This window comes from Ailuropoda melanoleuca, chromosome X (genome assembly GCF_002007445.2).
Source record: "Ailuropoda melanoleuca isolate Jingjing chromosome X, ASM200744v2, whole genome shotgun sequence".
In the NCBI taxonomy this organism is placed as follows: domain Eukaryota; kingdom Metazoa; phylum Chordata; class Mammalia; order Carnivora; family Ursidae; genus Ailuropoda; species Ailuropoda melanoleuca.
Window position 1 is genome coordinate 109886342 of NC_048238.1, and position 21966 is coordinate 109908307.

At 37.6% G+C, this 21966-nt stretch overlaps 1 protein-coding gene across 2 annotated transcripts in view; it reads right to left on the reverse strand.

Moving 5' to 3' along the window:
• Positions 1 to 761: 761 nt before the first annotated feature.
• Positions 762 to 21966, reverse strand: part of GABRA3 (gamma-aminobutyric acid type A receptor subunit alpha3) — a 355912-nt gene continuing 334707 nt past the window's right edge. For both annotated transcript variants that reach the window (XM_002927241.4, XM_034649729.1), the window contains exon 10: positions 762 to 3024. In XM_002927241.4, the coding sequence (XP_002927287.1) occupies positions 2689 to 3024 (336 nt within the window). In that variant the 3' untranslated portion in view covers positions 762 to 2688. The remainder of the gene's footprint in view (positions 3025 to 21966) is intronic.

Here is a 21966-nt window from a genome sequence, read left to right on the forward strand (position 1 = left end):
ATTGGCAAAGTCTCAAGAAAACTTTTTATATGATTTGAAATGCTCTCCCAAAGAGATTTCTCCCATCATCTAGGAGCCAAGTGATTTCCTTGAGCAGATCTCATGAGATTATTTCCCAGATTTTTCTAAACTCTTAGAAATAAAGGTCATCATCCATTTCCCAACACATGGATCAACCAACCAGACATCCACTCTAATAACTAGCTATTACCTAAGGGAACTATTGACTAAGAAAAATGGTAATCAGTGTGACAGAGAAAACCTTTAGAATTGCAATGAGAATGACTTTATTTCCTGGGAGCGGGTGAATTTAGCAGAGGAAACAATGCAGGTGTTTCCTTTTCTGTCTTATTAGGTAATGAGACCCTTGAGTCATTCAAAGCTATGTTTTCACATGGGTTCCATTTTGGATCAACTGTAATAGGTCTCTTGCTCTGGGGATACCCTTTCTCCAGCTTATTTCAATAGTGTTAAGAAGTAGAAAGTAAGGGTGACTTGAGAGTGGGGGTGAAAGATGAGTAAAAAAAAAGTCTCTTGAGGTGCCTTGATGGCTCAGTCAGTTGAGTGTCCAACTCTTGATTTTGGCTCAGGTCATGGTCTCAGGGTCGTGGGATCGAGCCCTACATCCCACATCAGGTTCTGCATGCTGCAGAGAGTCTGCTTGAGATTCTTTCCCTTTCCCTCTCCTCTTCCCCTCCCCCTGCTCGTGTATACTCTTTCTAAAATAGATCTAAATTTTAAAAAAAGTTCTCCAGTCTGAGTACAATTCAGAAGTTTAATAAACAGCCGCTAAACATTGCACCAAAGCATTTGGAAACACAATTTCTACAAAAAGGCAAAGGTCAGGCTTTCATTCTAAACTCCTTTAGACGATCATTAACAGCCCCACCCACCCCACCACCCCTCATTCCCACATACCCACAACACTACACTCTTCTAGTCATGAATTTGCCTACAGACATACTCTTAGAAATAATGGGACTGGCATGCATTATCCCAGCAATGGCAAAGAAGCAGGGGATGGGGGGAAGGATGGGTGCAGAGGCAACCAGTGGCTAATGATAGACCCCTTAGGAGCTTTGTTTAGGGAGTGGGCAGGGAGAGTCTGATTTTGGTGCCATCTGTGGCTTTACTTTGGGCTTCTGGGATATCTGGACTAGTGACTGGGACTGTCATCTTAATATCATTCCATTGAGCTGTGACTATTAGAAGTGGTCTTGGGTGACACATTGTGACTTCTTTATACAAATCCTTTCAGTGTCCAACCAAACTGCATTCAGGAATCAGCAGGACTGTTGAGATTGTGCTGATTCAGAGGTCAAGTGGACCTGGTTTCTCATCCTGTCTTTATTTTGGTCTTTGGAAAGGGACCCATGATAGTTCTCTATTACAGACACTCGTAAGGTGCCCCGGGAAGTCATTCCAACATTCAAGACTCAGTTTATCTACCTTATAAAAATTTAACAATTATAATACATGAAGAACAAATGAGATCAAATGGCCCTTAAGTAATATATTAACAAACTGGTAATAATGATTAACTTGACTCAAAAATCAACTAGACTCCAATTCACCCCTCTGAGAATTGGCATCAACAGAGGGCCAGAGTTCCCTGTCATAATGGGAGAAGAGTTCTTAGGCCTAGGATAGCATTTAGGGTGTAGAGGGCATGGAAGGAAGAATTGGACTTTCACCTGTCAGTGGCCCTCTCTTTTGAGCCAGACTTTACTTTTACCACCCAGCCCAAATCTCTTGCCCCATCCAGTATTTGACTAGGTGCCATGGAAGGGAGGTGACTTTCTTACCTAATTAAAAAAATATATATTGTGTAGGCCTTTGATCTAGATCTTTTTGTTTCTGTTTGTCCCTTTTTAGTATAAATTACAAAAATACTTGATCCTTTTCCTGAAGAATTTGCAGGCAGTAATGAGTCCAGACTAAGCAGTGTCCAGCTGGCTACAAGGGGGGTCAAAGGGCTTTTCTGAAGGAGAGATATATCAAAGAAGATACTATTTTCCTGAGGGGCTGAACATGGCAGAGCATCAGCCATCTTAGGGCCAGGTTGGCCTAGTTGGTTCTATCTGTTTTGGCCATATATCATTGACAGTAGTGAGCCTCAACTGTCCCCACTAACCTTCAAGCCAATAAAGAGGCTGGGGCCAGGTTTAGAGGTTATCACTGGCTCCTGCCTTGGCTAGCAGTACTTTTGCATAGTGGGCCCTCCTGTAGGCAAAGGAAATAGCAGGCCAGGACCAGATGGGATAGCCTGACCCATGAATGAATCAGAATAATCTGATCTGGACCAGTCAATAATCCTCCTTGGTCTGGACGACTCAAATAGCCAAGTTTCCCACTACGAGTAGTACAGTCTCCTGTTGTTTCTGCAGTGGGCAGAGTACAATAAAATACATGTAATGCCCTCAGCTGGGGGAGACTGGCAGACTAAGATGAGCAACTGAACAAATGGCAGTGTTTGGCTCCGATGAGGGTACACTCAGCAATGTCAGAGGGACAAGTAATTTTTCTGTTATTATTTTTTCATTGAGATTCATAAATATGAATTGAGAGTCACAGCTTGGTTGATAGTTAAAAAGAAGAATCCTGAAACACAGGAAGGGGAACCCTGGGGTTTGGGTGCCTGGATGCTTCCTAGGGTATACAGTGCTCTGGTTGCTGCATCACCACTATCTAGTGTTTGCGGATCATGCCCTTGATAGCTGACTCCCGGTTGACATAGGTGGCCCAGTAGACCAGATTAAAAATGGCAAAAAGCACAGGAAAGATGATGCGGGAAATTTTGTCAACCTTGCTGACACTGTTGTAGGTCTTGGTCTCAGTCGGGGTGTCCTGCACGTAGGTGGTCTTGGGCGAAGCAATAATTGTCGGGGTTGAGGAGGCACTGGGAGCAGCACCCTTGGAGATGGTGGAGAACTCAGTGTCCTTGGCCAGATTGATGGGATAGGTTGTTCCCACGATGTTGAAGGTGGTGCTGGTTTTCTTTGTTGGGGCTGATGGTGTTTTTTTCTAGGAGCCAGAAAAAGTAGGGGAGAAGAGGGGACAAAACAAAAGCTAATTAATTCATTACACAGAGCACCTTCAGAGGCTGTAGGGAGGAGGAGCCATGAGGGAAGTTAAGAAACAGGGGCCAGGAAGCCAATAGCACTGAGTAGCCAGGTTTGTGTCTAAGGATAACTGAAGATGAGCTTGAAAACAGAAAACTTGCATCATCCTGGTTTACTAGCTATGTGGCTTTGGCCAGGTCACTTCTCTTTGTGTTTTAGTCTCTTCATCTGTAAAATGAAAATCAAAATATTTGGCAGGGTTGTTGAGAGGATCAGATGAAAGCATGGTGGTAAGAATCACTGGAAAGCTGTGAAATGTTGGTCACATGTAGGGTCTTATATATTCATGTGATTTGATCCTCACAGTAACCCTATCAAGTAGGTAGGTGAGATTACTCCCATTTGACAGATGATAAAACTCAGCCTCAGACTGAGTAGCAGAGCCCACACTAGCCACCTGGGCTCCTGACTTTTATCCAGGGCTGTACTGTGTTGCTTTCTATAGGTGCGAGGCACTTTTTGGTTACCCGAGAAATAACTCCAAAAGGCTTCAACCATCAAGTGGCACATCCCCTGTGAGGAAGAGAGCTATGTGAGTCTGAAAGTCATTTCATCTTAAAGACACAATAAATACTATAGCATGTTTACATGCATCATTACAACAGTATCTCACCCTTCATGCACTGTTAATGTGTTCAGCAAGCTAGGGGTCACACCAGGGTTTTCCACTCATACATGGCTGCAGGCAGGAGTCAAGGCCTCCCCAGGGAGCTATGCAAATGTTTCCCTCTGACACAGCAAGCCCCCTGCTGTTTCTACCTTTGTTATGACACTGTCCTTTGTAATTCTTTTTTTTTTTTCAGAATAAAAAAAATGGGAAACAAACATGTACACATGTGCCCATTTGTTCCCACATATATGATTTGTGTACACATGGACCCTCCATGAAGAAAAGAGGAAACAAAGCTCAGGTCTAGATCAGAAGAGAGAAGCCGAGCTCATAGTCTATAGTGTTTGTTGCCTCCCTCTGCACTCTGACCTTTTCTTTTTTCCATCCCTTTTTGTTTCTAGGGAAAAGATGGGGATAGATGAGCTTCAGAAATGCCCAAGTGTATTTGATGAAAAGTGATAACTACTTGCATTGCCCTAATGTCACACACCTCATTTGTTACCTTTCTCTATGTTAGTTTGCTTCCCAGCATCTGTATTTTACTTTACTTCTCTGCTTCTTACTTGTTTCCTTCCAGGGTTTCTCTATTCCCATCTTCTTTTACTGACCCCTTTCTCCTAATCTCTTTCTTTTCTTCTTTACGTCAGAGTCCCTACCATTTTGATCTTTTCCCCCTTTAGACCATACTGCCATTTACCTTCCTGATCCTAGTATAACTTTGCCAAATATTTACTGAATGTCTACTGGGTCAAAACTATGCCAGGTGTTTAGGGATAGGTGGGAAGGTTAAAAGATGAATCCATTTCAATCCCTGTTTTTCCAGGAGTTTACAGTCCATTGGGGGAGAGAGCTGTAGGAACACATTAGTGCTATATAATATGATCAGAGTTCTAACAGATATGAGCAAAGTATGATGGGAATTCAGTAAAATGAAGGGCAAAGTACCTACAGATGTTGGAAAATGTAGCTCAGAGAAGGCAATGAAGTTTGTGAGCTGGGTCACAGAAGATAACCAGGAGCTCATCAGATGAAGATTCAGCACAAGCTAAGGGCACTGCTTATTTGGGGGGATGACAAGAAGTCTGCTGTAGCTGGATCACAGTGTACATGGCAAAGGCTTTGTATGCCATGCCCTCCTGCTCTGCCTGCCCATGCTGACTTTAGGGTTTTCAATCAGAGAGGGGGTGTGGAATAAATGAGAAAGTGTTGGTTTAAGTATATTAATCATCTCACTAATAGGACTTTTATAAAGCAATACTGTTCTTTCTCTTTAAGAATTGCAGCCACATTGCTACAAGTGGAAGGGGGACAGAGCTCTAAGGCTTCTAAGAGCCTTGTAAATGCCTTAAATACTACATGGGACTCATTTATAATTAGCAACTTCATTGTGTGAATAGAGGCCTGCTGCTAAATGCCTCTGCTATTAAATAGCACTTTATTTGTTTGCCTGCTTACTTATTAATTTGCTTAGTAATCTCTTTTTTTGTGGATAGACAAAGAAAAAAGGAGAAAGGAAAGAACCCCACTACCTTGACTTTGCTAGAAGCTTTCATGTTATTTCATTTAGTCATCATATAAGCTGTTTATGACCAAGTCTCTGAAACAATCATTCCAAACAGCAAACACTTTCTTTAGCTTCATAAGTCCTTTGTGTTCTATAGGTGAGGAGAAGCAGCAGCTTATTTAATCTCAGATTTTTAAAGCAATAAAGGAAAATTACCTTTTAATTTCCCTTGCCCTTTCCAAAATGGCACATTTAAGTCAACCATTCTAATTTTTACCTAAATGGTCAAAGAAGGAAATCAAAGCAAAAGCTGTACTGTCAAGAAGACAGAAACAGGAAGCAGAGATTAACGGTTAACATTTATCCATTTCTGTATCTAGTTTTCAATACTTCCCTAGGCTTTGGAATTTGATAGATACAAACTAGACTTAGTTTTGACCAAGTTGTGATTCTATTCCTTCCTCCCTAGCCAAGTGCCTGACTTAGGCATGTGATAGATGTTTACTGAATAAAAAGATGACCTTCCCTCCATTGCAGATTCTCAGTTTGTTCCTCCTTAGTCTTGACCTCTCCTACACAGAGAACATATCTCTGTAGTTCAGCTGGGAGTAATTCCCACACCACCAAACTGAAACTGACACCTCCAAATTCCTCCAAGCAGTATGACTCCCAGGATACCTTTCCTTCTTGAAAGTCACCTCATGTGGATTTTGGGATGAGACAATGAAAACTTTTACAGACCAATGCATGCCCAACTCAAGGGTTTTCCTCAGATGGCATTCCTTTCTATTGTTCTAGAAGTGCTAATTACAGGGTTATTTGGAGACCTAATGTACTTGATACTCAGTCAGGACCTCAGAGTATATGCAGATATGGCCCAGTGCCTCTGAATCCATCCCATAACAGACATTCAGCTTTCCTGAACCCCAGTTTTCATAAGTGGAGCAAAGTAATGGCATATATGCTATGAGGGATTCAAAGACAAATCAGAGAAGTGACATAAAAAGTCCAGGACCAGATGGCTTCATGGGTAAATTCTACCAAACATTTAAAGAAGAGTTAGACCTATCCTTCTCAAATTATTTTTAAAAATTGAAGAAGAGAGAACACTTCCAAACTCATTTTATGAGGCCAGCATTACCTTGGTATCACAACCAAAGACACCACACCCACACAAATTACAGCCCAAGATCCCTGATGAACATACATGCCAAAACCCTCAACAAAATATTAGCAAATCAAATTCAACAGTACATTAATTTAAAAGATTACCATGATCAAGTGGGATTTATTCCAGTGATGCAAAGATGGTTCAAAATCCACAAATCAATGAATGTGATACACCACAATAACAAAAAAAGGAAAAAACCATATGATCATTTTAATAGATGCAGAAAAAAAGGCTTTGATAAAATTCAACATCCATTTATGATAAAAACTTTCAACAAAGTGAGGATAGAAGAAGGGTACCTAATGTAAAAAAACCATATATGATAAGCCCACAGCTAACATACCCAAAGGTGAAAAGCTGAAAGCTTTTTCTCTAAGATCAGGAACAAGACAAGGATGTCCACTCTCACCATTTTTTATTCAACATAGTATTACAGGTCCTAGCCACAGCATGAAAAGAAATAAAGTCATACCAATTAGAAAAGAAGTAAAATTGTCATTATTTGCAGATGACATGATACTATATATAGAAAACCCTGAAGACTCTACTAAAAAACTACTAGAATACATTCAGGAAGGTTGCAGAATACAAAATTAATATGCAGAAATCACTTGCATTTCTATATACTAATGAGCTAATAGAGAAATTAAGAAAACCCCATATTATTTCACACTTATGTGGAATTTAAGAAACAAAAGAGTTGAACATAGGGGAAAGGGAGGAAAAATAAAATAAAGATGAAAACAGAGAGGGAGGCAAACCATAAGAGACCCTTAACTATAGGAAACAAACTGAGGGTTGCTGGAGGGGAGGTGGGGGGTGGAGGGGAAGGGATAATTGGGTGATGGGCACTTGATGTAATGAGCACTGGGTGTTGTATGCAAACAGTGAATCACTAAATTGCACCTCTGAAACTAATAATACAGTATATGTTGATTAAATTGAATTTAAATAAAAAAAATTTAAAAATGCAAAAAAAAACCAATTTCATTTATAGTTGCATGAAAAATAATAAAATATGGTGATGGGTAGTAAGGAGGGCACGTATTGCATGGTGCACTGGGTGTTAAAAGCAACTAATGAATCATCGAACTTTACATCAGAAACCAGGTATGTACTGTATGGTGACTAACATAATATAATAAAAAAAACATTAAAAATAAATAAATAAACAATAATAAAATATCCAGGAATAAATTTAACCAAGGGGGATTTATGACACTGATGAAAGAAATTGAAGACAACACAAATGGAAAAATACACTGTCTCACGGATTCTGAGAATTAACATTTTAAAAGCGTCCATACTACCCAAAGAAATCTATGGATTCAGTGCAATCCCTGTCAAAATACCAATGGTGTTTTTCACAGAACTAGAACAAAAAATTATAAAATTTGTATGAAACCACCAAAAGACCCCAAATAGCTAAGCAATCTTGAGAAAGTGTAACAAAGCTGGAGGTATCATGTTCCCTGATTTCAAACTGTACTACAAAGCTATAGTAATCAAAATAGTATGGTACTGGCATGAAAATAGACACATAGACTAATAGAATAGAATGGGGGGTCCAGAAATAAACCCATGAATATATAGGTAATTAATCTATGACCAAAGGAGGTAAAAAGATCAAATGGGGGAAAGGAAGTTTCTTCAATAAATGGTGCTAGGAAAACTGAACAGCTACATGCAAAAGACAAAACTGGACCACTATCTTATACCATATACAAAAATAAACTCAAAATGCATTAAAGGCCTGAGTGGAAGGCCTGAAAACATAAAAATTCTAGAAGAAAACATAGGCAGTAAGCTATTTGTCATCAGTCTTAGCAATATTTTTTTAAGACAAATCTCCTCAGGAAACGGCAACAAAAGCTAAAATAAACAAATGGGATTATACCAAATTAAAAAGCTTCTGCACAGGAAAGGAGACCATCAACAAAATGAAAAGACTACATACTAAATGGGAGTAGGTATTTGCAAGTCATACATCCACTAAGGGGTTAATATCCAAAATATATAAGGAAGTTACACAACTTAATATAAAAAAAACCCAACATGATTAAAAAATTGGCAGAGGATTTGAAAACATACAGATGATCAATAGACACATGAAAAGATGCTCAACATCACCAATCATCAGGGAAATGCAAATCAAAACTACAATGAGATATCACCTCACATTGGTCAGAGTGGCTATCATCAAAAAGACAAAAAAACGTGTTGGTGAGGATGTGGAAAAAAGGGAACCTGCATATACTGTTGGTAGGAATGTAAATGGATGCAGGCACTATGGAAAACAATATGGAAGTTCCTCAAAAAATTAGAAATACCATATGATCCAGTAATTCCACTACTGGGTATTTACCTAAAGAAAATGAAAACACTAACTCAAAGGGATACATAGACCCTATGTTTATTGCAGCATTTTTAACAATAGCTAAGATATGGAAGCAACCTAAGTGTCCATCAATAGAAGAATGGATAAAGAAGATGTGCCATATATATAAAATGGAACATTACTCACCCATAATAATTAAATCTTGTCATTTGCCACAACAGGGATGGATCTAGAGGGTATTATGCTAAGTAAAATAACTCAGAGAAAAACAAATACCATGTGATTTCACTTACATATGGAATCTAAGAAAACAAAACAGAAACGGACTCTAGATACAGGAAACTGTTGGTTACCAGAGAGGGGAAGGATTGGGGGAATAGGAAAATAGGTGAAAATGATTAAGAGGTATCAACTTCCAGTTATAAAATAAATCATGGAGTTATAATGTATAGCATAAGGAATACAGTCAATAATGTTATAATAACTTTGTACAGTGATGGTAACTATACTTATGGGGATCATTTCATAATGTATAAAATATATTAAATCATGGTACACACTTGAAACGAATAAGATATTGTATTAAGATAGTAAGATATTGAAACTAATAAGATATTGTCAATAATATTTCAATAAAAAAGGCAAAAAAAATCCCAACCCAATTTTTGAACCGGTAAAGGACTTGAATAAAAATTTCTGTAAAGATATACAAATGGCCAACAAGCATTTGAAAAGATGCTTAACAGCACTAGTCATTAGGGAAATGCAAATGAAAACCACAATGAGAGGGGCTCCTGGGTGGCTCAATCAGTAAAGCATCTGACTTCAGCTCAGGTCATGATCTCAGAGTCCTAGGATCAAGCCCCACATTGGCATGGTGGCTCCCAGCTCAGCAGGAAGTCTGCTTCTCGTTCTCTTTCCCTATCTCTCTCTTTCAAAGAAATAAATAAAATCTTTTAAAAAAAAGAAAACCACAATGAGATACCTACCACCTCATAGTCATTAGGATGTCTACTATCAACAAGAACCACAGTAAAACAGAAAATAACAAGTGTTGACAATGATGTTGAAAAATGGAGTACTTGTGCACCATTGGGAATGTAAAATGGTGCAGCCACTATGGAAAATGGTATGTTGGTTCCTCAAAAAATTAAAAATAGAATTAAAGTGTGATCCAGCAATTCTACTTCTGGGTATTTATTCCCCAAAATTGAAAGCAAGGTTTCAAAAAGATTTGTACACCCATGTTCATAGCAGCATAATTCCCAAGAGCCAAAAGTCAAATGCCACTGAGGTGTCCATAGCGAAAAGAACGGATAAGCAAAATGTGGTCTAACCACACAATGGAATGTTATTTGGCATTAAAAATGAAGGATATTCTGACACATGCTAGGACATGGATGAATGTTGAGGACATTATGCTAAGTGGCATAAGCCAGTCACAAATGACAATAATTATATGATTCCACTTAAATAAGGTTATTTAGAGTATTCAGATTCATAGAGAAAGAAAGTAGAATTGCTAAGGGGAGGGTGGAGGGGGGGATGGGGATTAGTTATTTAATGGGTAGTTTCAATTTGACCTCCTTGAGAGAAGGGAACATGTTTTACTATTCACTGCTGCACCCCCAGCACCTAAAACATGACCTACCCTTTAGTAGACAGTAAATACTTAACGAATGAATAACTCTGCAGTTTCTCAAAATCCATTACTCTGTTTTCTTTGCTTTCTTAACTAGACCTGGCCAGGTGGTGTATTACTGCACTCACTCCCCAGCATCATCAACCTCCTCAGTCACTCCAACCCAACTCTTCTACTTGTTTCTGAAAAAAATGTCCATAGCCATTGATGGATTGGTGGCATTTATAAGCTTATATTCTTGAATTCTTCTAGTCCTTCAATGTGTGCCTGCAATCTTCCTCCGTGTTCATAACCAATTCTGTTTTCTATTTCTTATAAAATCTATTTTAAATCTTGACATTCCTTTTACCTTCTCCATGAAGGATGTAAAAACCATTATATGAAATTTAACTCACAGTGTACCTTTCTACCCACCAAAACATAGATAGTATTTGAAAGCAGGTCAGGGGTAGAGAAGTATGATACATGCTAGTCAGAGAAAATCTCTCTAAGAAGGTAAGCAGAGATCTCAATAAATTGAGGAAGCAAACCATGAAAAGATCTGAAAACAAAATTTTCAAAGAGAAAGGGTAGTAGTGACAAAGCACTTGCCATTGGAAGGTGAGTGACTTGTACAAAGATCATAAAGGACGTCACTGTGACCTAAGTGGAGTGAATGATAAAAAACTAAAAAAAAAAGAAGAAGAAGAATGGGTGGGATAACTGGGTGATGGGCATTAAAGAGAGCATGTTATATGATGAGCAATGGGTGATATACTCAAATAATGAATCATTGAACATTATATCAAAAACTAATGATGTACTATTCCTTGGCTAATTGAATTTCAATAATTTTTTTTAAAGAAGAATTGTAAAAGATAGCATCATAGATCTGGGGACCAGATCCTATGAAGATTTGAAAGTCATGGTAAGGATTATGGATTTTGATCTAAGTGTGTTGGGAAGCCATTAAAGTATTTTGAGCAAAATTTTTCTAATTTACAATTTTAAATGATCATTCTGACTATTGGGTAGAGAAATGATGGTTAGTGGAGGAATAAAATTAAAAGACCAATCCAGTGAGGCTAGGAACAGATATGGAGACTTGTGTGCAAAGGAAAAAAATATCAAGGAAAAAAGGGAACAGGAAACCCTGATATATGAGAATCCAAGCGAACATCTGGAACTTCAGATATTAAAGACACCTTTAGTATAGAAGAGTGGAGATTTATGGTCTGAAAGCAATATTGGGGTTAGGAGGATGTGAACTACACTTCTGGAAAATGGGGTAAGATTAACAGCTTCTGCCAAGCAAAAAGGCAGCAGAAGGGAAGTTTCAACTGAGAAATGGGTGTCAGTTAAGACAGGAGTTATTGGAATAAAAAATATTTTCAGTGAAAAAGCTGATAATACAGAATGGTCTATTTTCCAGTGAACAGGAATTCCTGAGACAAGTGAGGGAAAGCTTATGAGGGACGGGAGGATAAAACCTAGAAAAAAGCACAGTACAGCACAAAGATAAACAGTGAGGGGAGGAATAGGGGTTCCAGGGTGGTGCAGTTGGTTAAGCATCTGACTCCTGGTTTTGGCTCAGTTCCTGATCTCATGGCTCATGAGATAGAGCCCCGCATTGGGCTCCACATTCAGCATGAGTCTGCTTGGATATTCTCTCCCTCTGCCCCTTCCCCCACTCATGCACTCTCTCTCTCTCTCTCTCAAATAAATAAATAAATCTTAAAAAAAGAAGTGAAGGGAGGATAAATAACCACACAAGAAACAATTAGGACACTGACCAGGGGTGACACAGAGGTAAGCCTCGTGGAGCATATGACCTCACATGTCTACAACGAAGTTTATCATGAAGTTTTGATATCTGGTGGCCATTCCAAACATATTAATACCATTGTCTGACTTAACCTTTATGGTCTTCCTGGAAAAACAAAACACTAGAACAAGTATACAGGCAATCAGACTGATTCATTTCCAAAGCCCTCACCTAGTGGTGGAAACAGTAACAGTGCTTGGCAAGTGGGATAATGCAGAGCTCATTTGATAGAACTGGCCACAGGCTCAATTCTAGTTTATGATGTCAGATGTGTCACCCAAGTGAAAAACAATGACTGAACTTGGAATGGTTGCAAATAATGTAAACTAGTTGTAAAAATCCTATATATAAAATGAGCACACAGGAGACAATAATGTTGGAAAGATGATAAGAAAAATAGAAATAGCCACATGAGGTGAACATTAAAGCACAAAGCAGTTTGCATTAAATAAAGGAATAGGTAATGACCTGGAAGCAGCAAGGAAGAAATGGAAGGGTGGCTCCCACTTGAACTGTCAGCTAAGGAAGTAGTTTCCTCAAGAAACAGTGAAGTTAAGGTAAACAGAAAAAAAATGGAGAGAGAGTATTTTGGATTTTTCTCTCCTATGACAGTCAGTACTTGGTCCTGTATCAGGGCTCTGTATGTATACGCATATATACCTTACTTTCCTCTTTAGACCATCAGCTTCTGAGTACTAGGGCCATGCTATGTTTAGCTCTGCATCCCACATATATTCCAAAGATGATTGCTGTTTGTATTTGTTTCAATTGATTCATCAATGATAGACTACTATTGTTGTCAGGGTATTTATATCTACCATAGAACAGGGAGGGAAGACTACCAGTTTATGAGTTCAACTTAACCCACAGTGAATATTATTCACCCCACAGAGAAAATACCAAGGGGTGACTCAATTTGTGGCTGTATTTACAGGAATGTCCCACAGATTTAAAAGCCATTAATAGTAATAAACTAAATTTTTCCAAGATACGGATGGAAGTTGAGTATATTCTCTAATGTAAAATATTATTCTAGAGCATTCAAATACTTTTTGAAGAAAGAAAATCTTTTTAAAAAAGATTTTATTTATTTATTTATTTGCCATAGAGAGAGAGCACAAGCAGGAGGAGTGTCAGGCAGAGGGAGAAGCAGGCTCCCCGCTGAGCAAGGAGCCCAAAGCTAGACTCAATCCCAGGACCTTGGGATCGTGAACTGAGCCAAAGGCAGATGCTTGACTGACTGAGCCACCCAGGCATCCTTCAAATATTCTTATAATAAGAAAAAGAGGCTAAGAATTACTGTATTTCCAAATTTAGGTAAGAATTTATGACTATTTTAAAATCAATTCCTTTTTTTTAAAATTTTTTAGAGGGGTCGTGTCAGAGGGAGAGAAGGAAACTTAAGCAGGCACCATGTCCAACGCAAGCCCAAGGCAGGGCTCAATCTCATGACCCCTGAGATCATGACCTGAGCCAAAACCAAAAGTTAGATGCTTAACTGACTGAGTCACCCAGGTGCCCCAAAAGCAGTTCTAAGAATAATCTTTTTTTTTAATGTAGAGGCTTATTTCTTCATTTTATTTACTTTTATTTTTAATTTTAAAAAGTTTAATAAAAAAACACAGTTATTTTAAAGAACTTAAAGGATTATAATGAAAACCAGAAAACCTTTACCTTAATGTACTCACCTTGTCTAACAAGACTAAATTATTTTTAATTCTCGAGTGACATTTCTAAATTTCTAAATAATAGGCTCATAATGCTATTAGTTTCACACATAACCAATCTCTTTTGATGATTTACCTCATTAATACAACTCTTCTTCCATCCTCCTATACAATTATAACAATATTTTTAGTTCAATCAATAATCAGTGGTAACATCATTATAAATGACTATGTAAATACATCTAGCCTCCTGCTGCAAACTGAACTAGTTCCTCTCCAGGTTTGCTTGCTACATAGCTTTCATTTTAGGACTTCTATTCACTTATTTTCTCTGTTGGATACTTTCTTTTCTGGATCCAATGTCCTTCTCTTTTACACTCTATTCTTTTGTTTTAATAGAACATATCCTCCAGTATCTTCCTAAGGTGGAGTACATGGGAAGTAACATTTCTGAGATCTTAGAGGTCTGAAAATGGCTACTGTACCTCTTCCTTTAATTGATACTTTGGCTAGGCACAGGAGTCTAGGTTGAAAACATTTGTCCCTCAGATTTATAAGATTTACTACTACTCCGCTGTCTTCCACCATCTAGTACACTTGAGAAGTCTCATGCCATTCTGTTAACCATTTCTTTGAAAACAACAACAACAACAACAACAACAACAACAAAACAACAACACATCTCTTTCAAGAATCTTTTTAGACTATCACTTTATCTCTGGCTTTCTGAAATTTCATGATGATGCACCTTTATGTGGGCCTATGAAGTCACTTTCAATCTGGAGGCTTATGTATTTCTGTTTATAAAAATGTCTTGTATTAGTTCTTTGTTAATTTCCTTCATTCCCTTTTCTCTGTTCACTCATTCTGCAGCTTCTGAGTTGGATTACTTCCTGGATTCATCCCTAAGTCTCTTACCTTTTCTTTTACATTCTTGGTTTTTTGTTTTGTTTTGTTTTGTTTTCATTTTGCCCTACTTATAGGGAGATTTTCCTCGGTTTATTTTCCCATCTCTCTATTAAAGTTTTTGCTTTGGCACTTCTTTTTAATTTCAAGAGTTCTTCCTTATTCTCTGATTTCTTTTTACATTAGCATCCTATTGCTTTATGGATATATTTACAAATATAAAAGTTAGAATTTTCTTTAATTCCCTAAATTATCCCTGTTTCCTCCAAGATGAGTTTTACAAAAAAATCTGTGCTTTTCTCTTTCACATTGCAAACTTCACTTTGATAATTCTTGATATGCCAATATTATTTGACAACATAAAAGATGTATGTATGTTAAGTGTATCTGAACTGAGCTTGTTGACTAGTCGATGACTTAAGATCAGTTGGAAGCAGGTAACTTTTTATGGGATACTTCAAAATGTCAGTATGTAATGGTCTTTATTCTGGAGACATTCAGCTTCTTTAGAAACTTCTGAGATTCTTCTGGAAAGAGGCTGCAGACATTTGGCTGCAGACATTTTACATGTTGGCCAGGCTCTGGGGTCTTGACTACTCTGTACACAGACTCTTAACCAATCTCCCTACTTGCTTTATCCTCTGCTATGCCAAGCACCTCAAACCCCAAGTTTCTCTAGGGTTCTATCTTGCTCCAGCTTAATAGATTAGTTCTTATTCTCTCTTTCCATATTCATTCTTCTAAAAAAAAAAGTATTAAAACCTCTTGTCTGACTGAAATCCCTTCTCCAGTTCTCCTGGTGCTTATTTATATGTATTTTATTTATTTACTCTTGTTCTAGTGGGATTGTCAGAGGAAGCAGTGATAAACACATGTAGTTGATCCTCAGAAGCCCAAAGTTCATCTACTTTCCAGAATGCAATTATAAGGTAGTCATTTGTCTTCATTTGTAAATGAGGTTTTGTTTCCACCTATTCATTCTTTTCCTTTCCTTTATAATCTTTTCCCTCACATTTTATCTAATCTCAAATCATACCACAAATCAGAAATAAATTTTTAAATCATTTATATTATTTTAAATCCATTCTTGCTTTATAAATCAAATAAGGTTTAATATGTTTCTCTAAAGGAAGAAAAAACTAAACTGAGTTATAATTAGATACCAATAGTTTTTTCAATGCACTTCATTTTCTCTGTGGGTCAGCAGTTCTCACATTAGTTCCTTCACATTGTAGCAGTATAAACAAAGTATAGCACCCTCACATTAAAGATCCATTTTTATGTGTTCTGTAGGTTTTTTTTTTCAAATCTCAAAATCGCTTTCTTTTAGATAACTTAAATGGATTGACCATGGAGAGGGAATAAAGAAAAAGACTGATATCACCATCTTTGCAGAAGAGTTTTAGATGATTCTTTTTGTCTTTTTTTTCATTTTAAGCACTCCTTGGAATTGGAGAAATGGTCATCATTTTTGACATCCAAAGTCTTTTACTAATCTATTTTAGTTCTCTCTCTGCCTTCAAACCATTCCTGCACCTCTTCCTAGCCATAATTAAAGTCCACCACATTTTTCAAAAGACATACATGACAGCCTTTCAGATATCTGAAATTAGCAATCAACACTCCCTTGAGATATGTGCCCCTTCTCCAGTATATAACCAAACTGGAACAGTATGCTTTAAATATGGCTCAAACAGTATAGAATAAAAGCAGCTCATTATCTCACTTATTCTAGGTAATTCTTAACTCAAACTCAAATCAAATTTGGCTTTTTGAAAGTTACACCAGATGGAAGGCTTACATTAAATTTGTTTTTTCCCTATATCCCAGCATCTTATTTATAATGAGCAATTATTATTAAGCTTTCCTATCAAGAACTAATGCTTTTTTTTTTGGTATCTATGTATAAGAATTTGTTTGATTCAGCTAATGTTAATCTCTTGATTTCAGCCTGTTCTCTCAAACTTCAGAAATTCTTTTTGATTAATAATTCAGAAGATAATCTTCTCCAACCAACATTTGTTAATGCCAGCTTACAAATTTGAATTATTGATGACAACATTTAAAAGATGAACCCCTATGGACTATCACAGGGACGTCCATTCAGGTTGACATCCATTCATCAGTCAATTCTATTTGACTTCATTTGGTCAACCAGTGACTTCAGCCTAATTGTACTATTTTTTCAACTGCTGTTTCTTCTTCATGAAGGTATAATTTTTTAAAAAGTAGTTAGATGTCTTGATAAAGTCTATGATATTCCCTAGTCTACCAGTCTAGTAAACTTTTAATACAATTTCTTAAGGTTAGTTTTGCATAATTTCTTCTTAGTGAATTCAGGCTGAATATCAGTGATTAGTGCTAATTGCTCTTAAAACATCTGTTTAATAATATATTCTTAGGGACCTTTCAGTTCAATATGTCAGAGTAATGACATCTTTGCTTCCTTCTCCTCTTTGGAATCAAGTAAAAACTAGAAGGAAAATGGGAGAAACTCAGACTCCAGTTTTGATGAAATGTAAAAGCATTTTTAACCCTGATCCCAAAAAGTAAGGATTCCCAAAGGCAGTAAAAATTGGATTAGGGTGAAGAAGACACTGAGGATGCCTTTTATTCTGGAATTCAGGCCAAGAACAGAGTCCTAAAAGATGGGTACCATGACCTGACTGAGGAAACAAATGGCCCCCATCTTGAAACAAAATCATCTTCAGACTTGTAGTGAGAATATCCTGAAACATTGTTTGACCACCATATAGTATCAGAGGAGGAGGAGACTAGAAAAATTAAAGGATATAATGCTACACACACACATACATGCCCGTACAAACACACACAGACACCTCTGTACCATACATAGAGGACTTTCCTATAAGCAAGGAAAAATTCATAGTAGTTAGAAGCAGAATCAAAACTACGAGAAGGACTACTCCCAAGAATTTATATAGATAACAAATCTTGCTCAAATTAATTAGTCTCAACTACTCACTACTATCCTACTCATTCTCTCAGCCCCTCCCCCAAAATGATACTGTCACACATAGCAGGGCTAGTAAAGAAGACCTTGAATAGCCAAAGCAATCTTGAAAAAGAAAAGCAAATCTAGAGGCATCACAATTCTGGATTTCAAGTTATATTACAAAGCTGTGGTGATCAAGACAGTATGGTACTGACACAAAAACAGACACATGTATCAGTGGGACAGAACAGAAAACCCAGAAATGAACCCATAATTTATGGTCAGCTAATCTTTGACAAAGCAGGAAAGACTATCCAATGGCAAAAAGAATCTCTTCAACAAATGGTATTGGGAAAATTGGACAACATATGAAGGAATGAAACTGGACCACTTTCTTATACAATACACAAAAATAAATTCAAAATGAATGAAAGACCTAAATGTGAGACAGGAAATCATCAAACTCCTAGAGGAGAACACAGGCAGCAATGTCTTTGATCTAGGCCACAGCAACTTCTTACTAAATATATCTCCTTAGGCAAGGGAAACAAAAGCAAAAATGAACTATTGGGACTTCATCAAAATCAACAGCTTCTGCACAGCAAAACAACACAACTAAAAGGCAGCCTACAGAATGGGAGAATATATTTGCAAATGACGTATCTGATAAAGGGTTAGTATCCAAAATCTATGAAGAACTTATCAAACCCAACACCCCAAAAACAAATAATCCAGTTAAGAAATGGGCAGAAGACATGAATAGACACTTTTCCAAAGAAGACATCCAGATGGCTAACAGACACATGAAAAGATGCTCAAGTTCTCAACATCACTTATCATCAAGGAAATACAATCAAAACCACAATGAGATACCACCTCACACCTGTCAGAATGGCTAAAATTAACAAAGCAGGAAACAGTAGATGTTGGGGAGGATGGGGAACCCTCTCACACAATTCATAGGAATGCAAACTGGTGCAGCCACTGTGGAAAACAGCATGGAGGTGCCCCAAAAAGTTAAAAATAGAACTAGCCTATGATCCAGCAACTGTACTACTAGGTATCTATGCAAAGGATACAAAAATACTGATCATAAGGGATACATGCACCCCCAATGTTTATAGCAACAATGTCCACAATAGCCAAATTATGGAAGGAGCCCAAATGTCCATCAACTTATGAATGGATAAAGAAGTTGTATATATACATGTACATATACATTGTATATATACAATGGAATATTACTGAGCCATAAAAATAACAAAATCTTGACATTTGCAATAATGTGGTTGCAGCTGGAGAGTATTATGCTAAGTGAAATAAGTCAATCAGAGAAAGACAATTATCATATGGTTTCACTCATATGTGGAATTTAAGAAACAAACCAGAGGATCATATGGGAAGGGAGGGAAAAATAAAGTAAGACAAAATCAGAGAGGAAGACAAACCATAAGAGACTCTTAACTAAGGAAACAAACTGAGAGTTGCAGGCAGGGAGAAGGGTGGGGGGATGGGGTAACGTGATAAGAATTAAGGAGTGAACATGATATTAATGAGCACTGGGTGTTTTATGCTACAGATGAATAACTGAACTCTACCTTAGAAACTAATGATACACTATATGTTAACTAATTGAATTTAAATAAGTTTTTTAAAAAAGACGTTGTGATTATCTATAATGGAATATTACCAAGCCAAAAAAAGAACAAAATCTTGACATTTGCAATGACGTGGATGGAACTGGAAAGTATTATGCTAAATGAAATAAGTCAGTCAGAGAAAGACAAATACCATGATTTACCTCATATGTGGAATGTAAGAAACAAAACAAATGAACACAGGGTGGGGAAGAGAGGTAAACCATAAAACATATTCTTAACTATAGAGAACAGACTGATGGTTACTGGAGGGGAGGTGGGTAGGGGGTGGGTTAAATAGGTGATGGGTATTAAGGAGGGCACTTTTTGTGATGAGAACTGGGTGTTGTATGTAAGTAATGAATCACTAAATTATACACCTGAAACTAATATTAAACTGAAGTTAACTAACTGGAATTTAAATAAAAACTTGGGAAAAACCCCGCATGGTGTCCTAGGAAAAAAAATCATACAGATAGATCAAGATATATCTTTGTAAATTAACTGGAATTTGTAAATAAAAGATGCAGTTGTATGGGCTTCTGGGCCATAAAATCAAGTCCTCTATTAAGTAAGAGATTCTCAGGCTGGTTTTAAATTTCTTCATAATGGGGGCACCTGGGTGGCTCAGTTGTTTAAGCATCTGGCTTCAGCTCTGGTCATGATCTCAGGGTTCTGGTACTGAGCTGTGCATCAGGCTCTGTGCTCAGTGAGGAGCCTGCTTCTCCCTCCCCCTCTCCCTCTGCCCCTCCCCCTGCTCATGCGCTCTCTCAAATAAATAAATAAAATCTTTTTAAAAATTTCTTCAAAACAACAATCAGTGAGAGAATTAAGTATAGCAATCAATGTCTACATGGACATCAGAGAGAGAATGGGACCCGTGAATTGTACAACAGCACAACTACAATTCTAGTATAAACAAATGACAGGTAATTTTATACATGCAATATAGTAGGAAATACGGTTCCCATGAGCCTTAAAAAAATCTTCTAGGGGCGCCTGGGTGGCACGGTGGTTAAGCGTCTGCCTTTGGCTCATGGCATGATCTCGGCGTTATGGGATCGAGCCCCGTATCGGGCTCCTCCGCTGTGAGCCTGCTTCTTCCTCTCCCACTCCCCCTGCTTGTGTTCCCTCTCTCGCTGGCTGTCTCTATCTCTGTCGCATAAATAAATAAAATCTTTAAAAAAGAAAATCTTCTAGGTGATAGCCATGAGGTGACTAAGCAACGAATGGAAAAATGGGCTATCTTATCAAAACAGTCCTTTTATCCATTTAAATGTAGAACTATGACTGTCGACTATAGGAATTATGGCTATGTAAGAGCATGTAAATGCTATAAGCCTTGACAATGCAGAAATAGCTTGACAACACAGAAATAGCATTATAACAAACAAAAGTTAGAAAATGACAAGGACAGAGAAGGTGAGAGGTAAGATAAGTATACTAATTTCCTTGTTTTGTAGTGTGTGAGGCAACAATAGACCTTGTTCATAAATGAGAAATCAAGTATTAGATGGATCAATGTATTTTAAGGATACAAAGGTAACAACTACATTAGGTATAAAAATAAAACCAACCCAAAATTTCCTATGATAGAGTAGATATAGTTAGTAGAAATATGCTTATTTCTTCATAACTCATAGCAAGGACTTAATAAATTCTATGTAAATAGTGAATATCAGTGTTCCAAGATGGCAGAGGAGCAGGAGACCTGAAGTTCGTCTGGTCCCAGGAATTCAGCTAGAGAGCTACCAAACCGTTCTGAATACCTATGAATGCAACTGGAGAACGAAGAAAAGAGTAGCAGAAACTCTATGAACAGAAAAGCTACCACTTTCTGAAAGGAGGTGAAAAGATGGCAGAGGAGTAGGGGACCCCTTTCTCAGCTGGTCCCCTGAGTTGAGCTGGATATCTACCAGACCATCCTGAAAACCCATGAAATCAGCCTGAGACATAGGAAGATACATCTGGATCTCTACAAACGAACATTAAACATTTCCAGCGCTGAGTATTGAGGTACGAAGCAGGGAGCCGTGAATCCACACACAGAGATTTTAAACTAAAGACTGTACTTAGAGATACAGAAGGACACTATATTATTCTTAAAGGATGTATCCAACAAGTCATTATGACAATTATAAATATCTATGCCCCCAACAGGGGAGCAGCTAGATACACAAGGCAACTCTTAACCAGAATAAAGAGACATATGTATTAATAGTAGGGAACCTCAACACTCCACGTTCAGCAATAGGCAGATCACCTAAGCAGAAAATCAACAAAGAAACAAGAGCTTTGAATGACATACTGGCCCAGATGGACCCAGATGGACCTCATAGATATATACAGAACACTACACCCCAGAACAAAAGAATACTCATTCTTTTCGAATGCACATGGAACTTTCTACCGAATAGACCATATGCTGGGTCACAAAACAGGTCCCAACTGATACCAAAAGACTGAGATTATTCCCTGCATATTCTCAGGCCACAATGATTTGAAATTGGAACACAATCACAAGGAAAAATTTGGAAGAAACTATAACACTTGGAAACTAAGAATCCTGCTCAAGAATGATTGGGTAAACCAGGAAATTAAAAATCCAT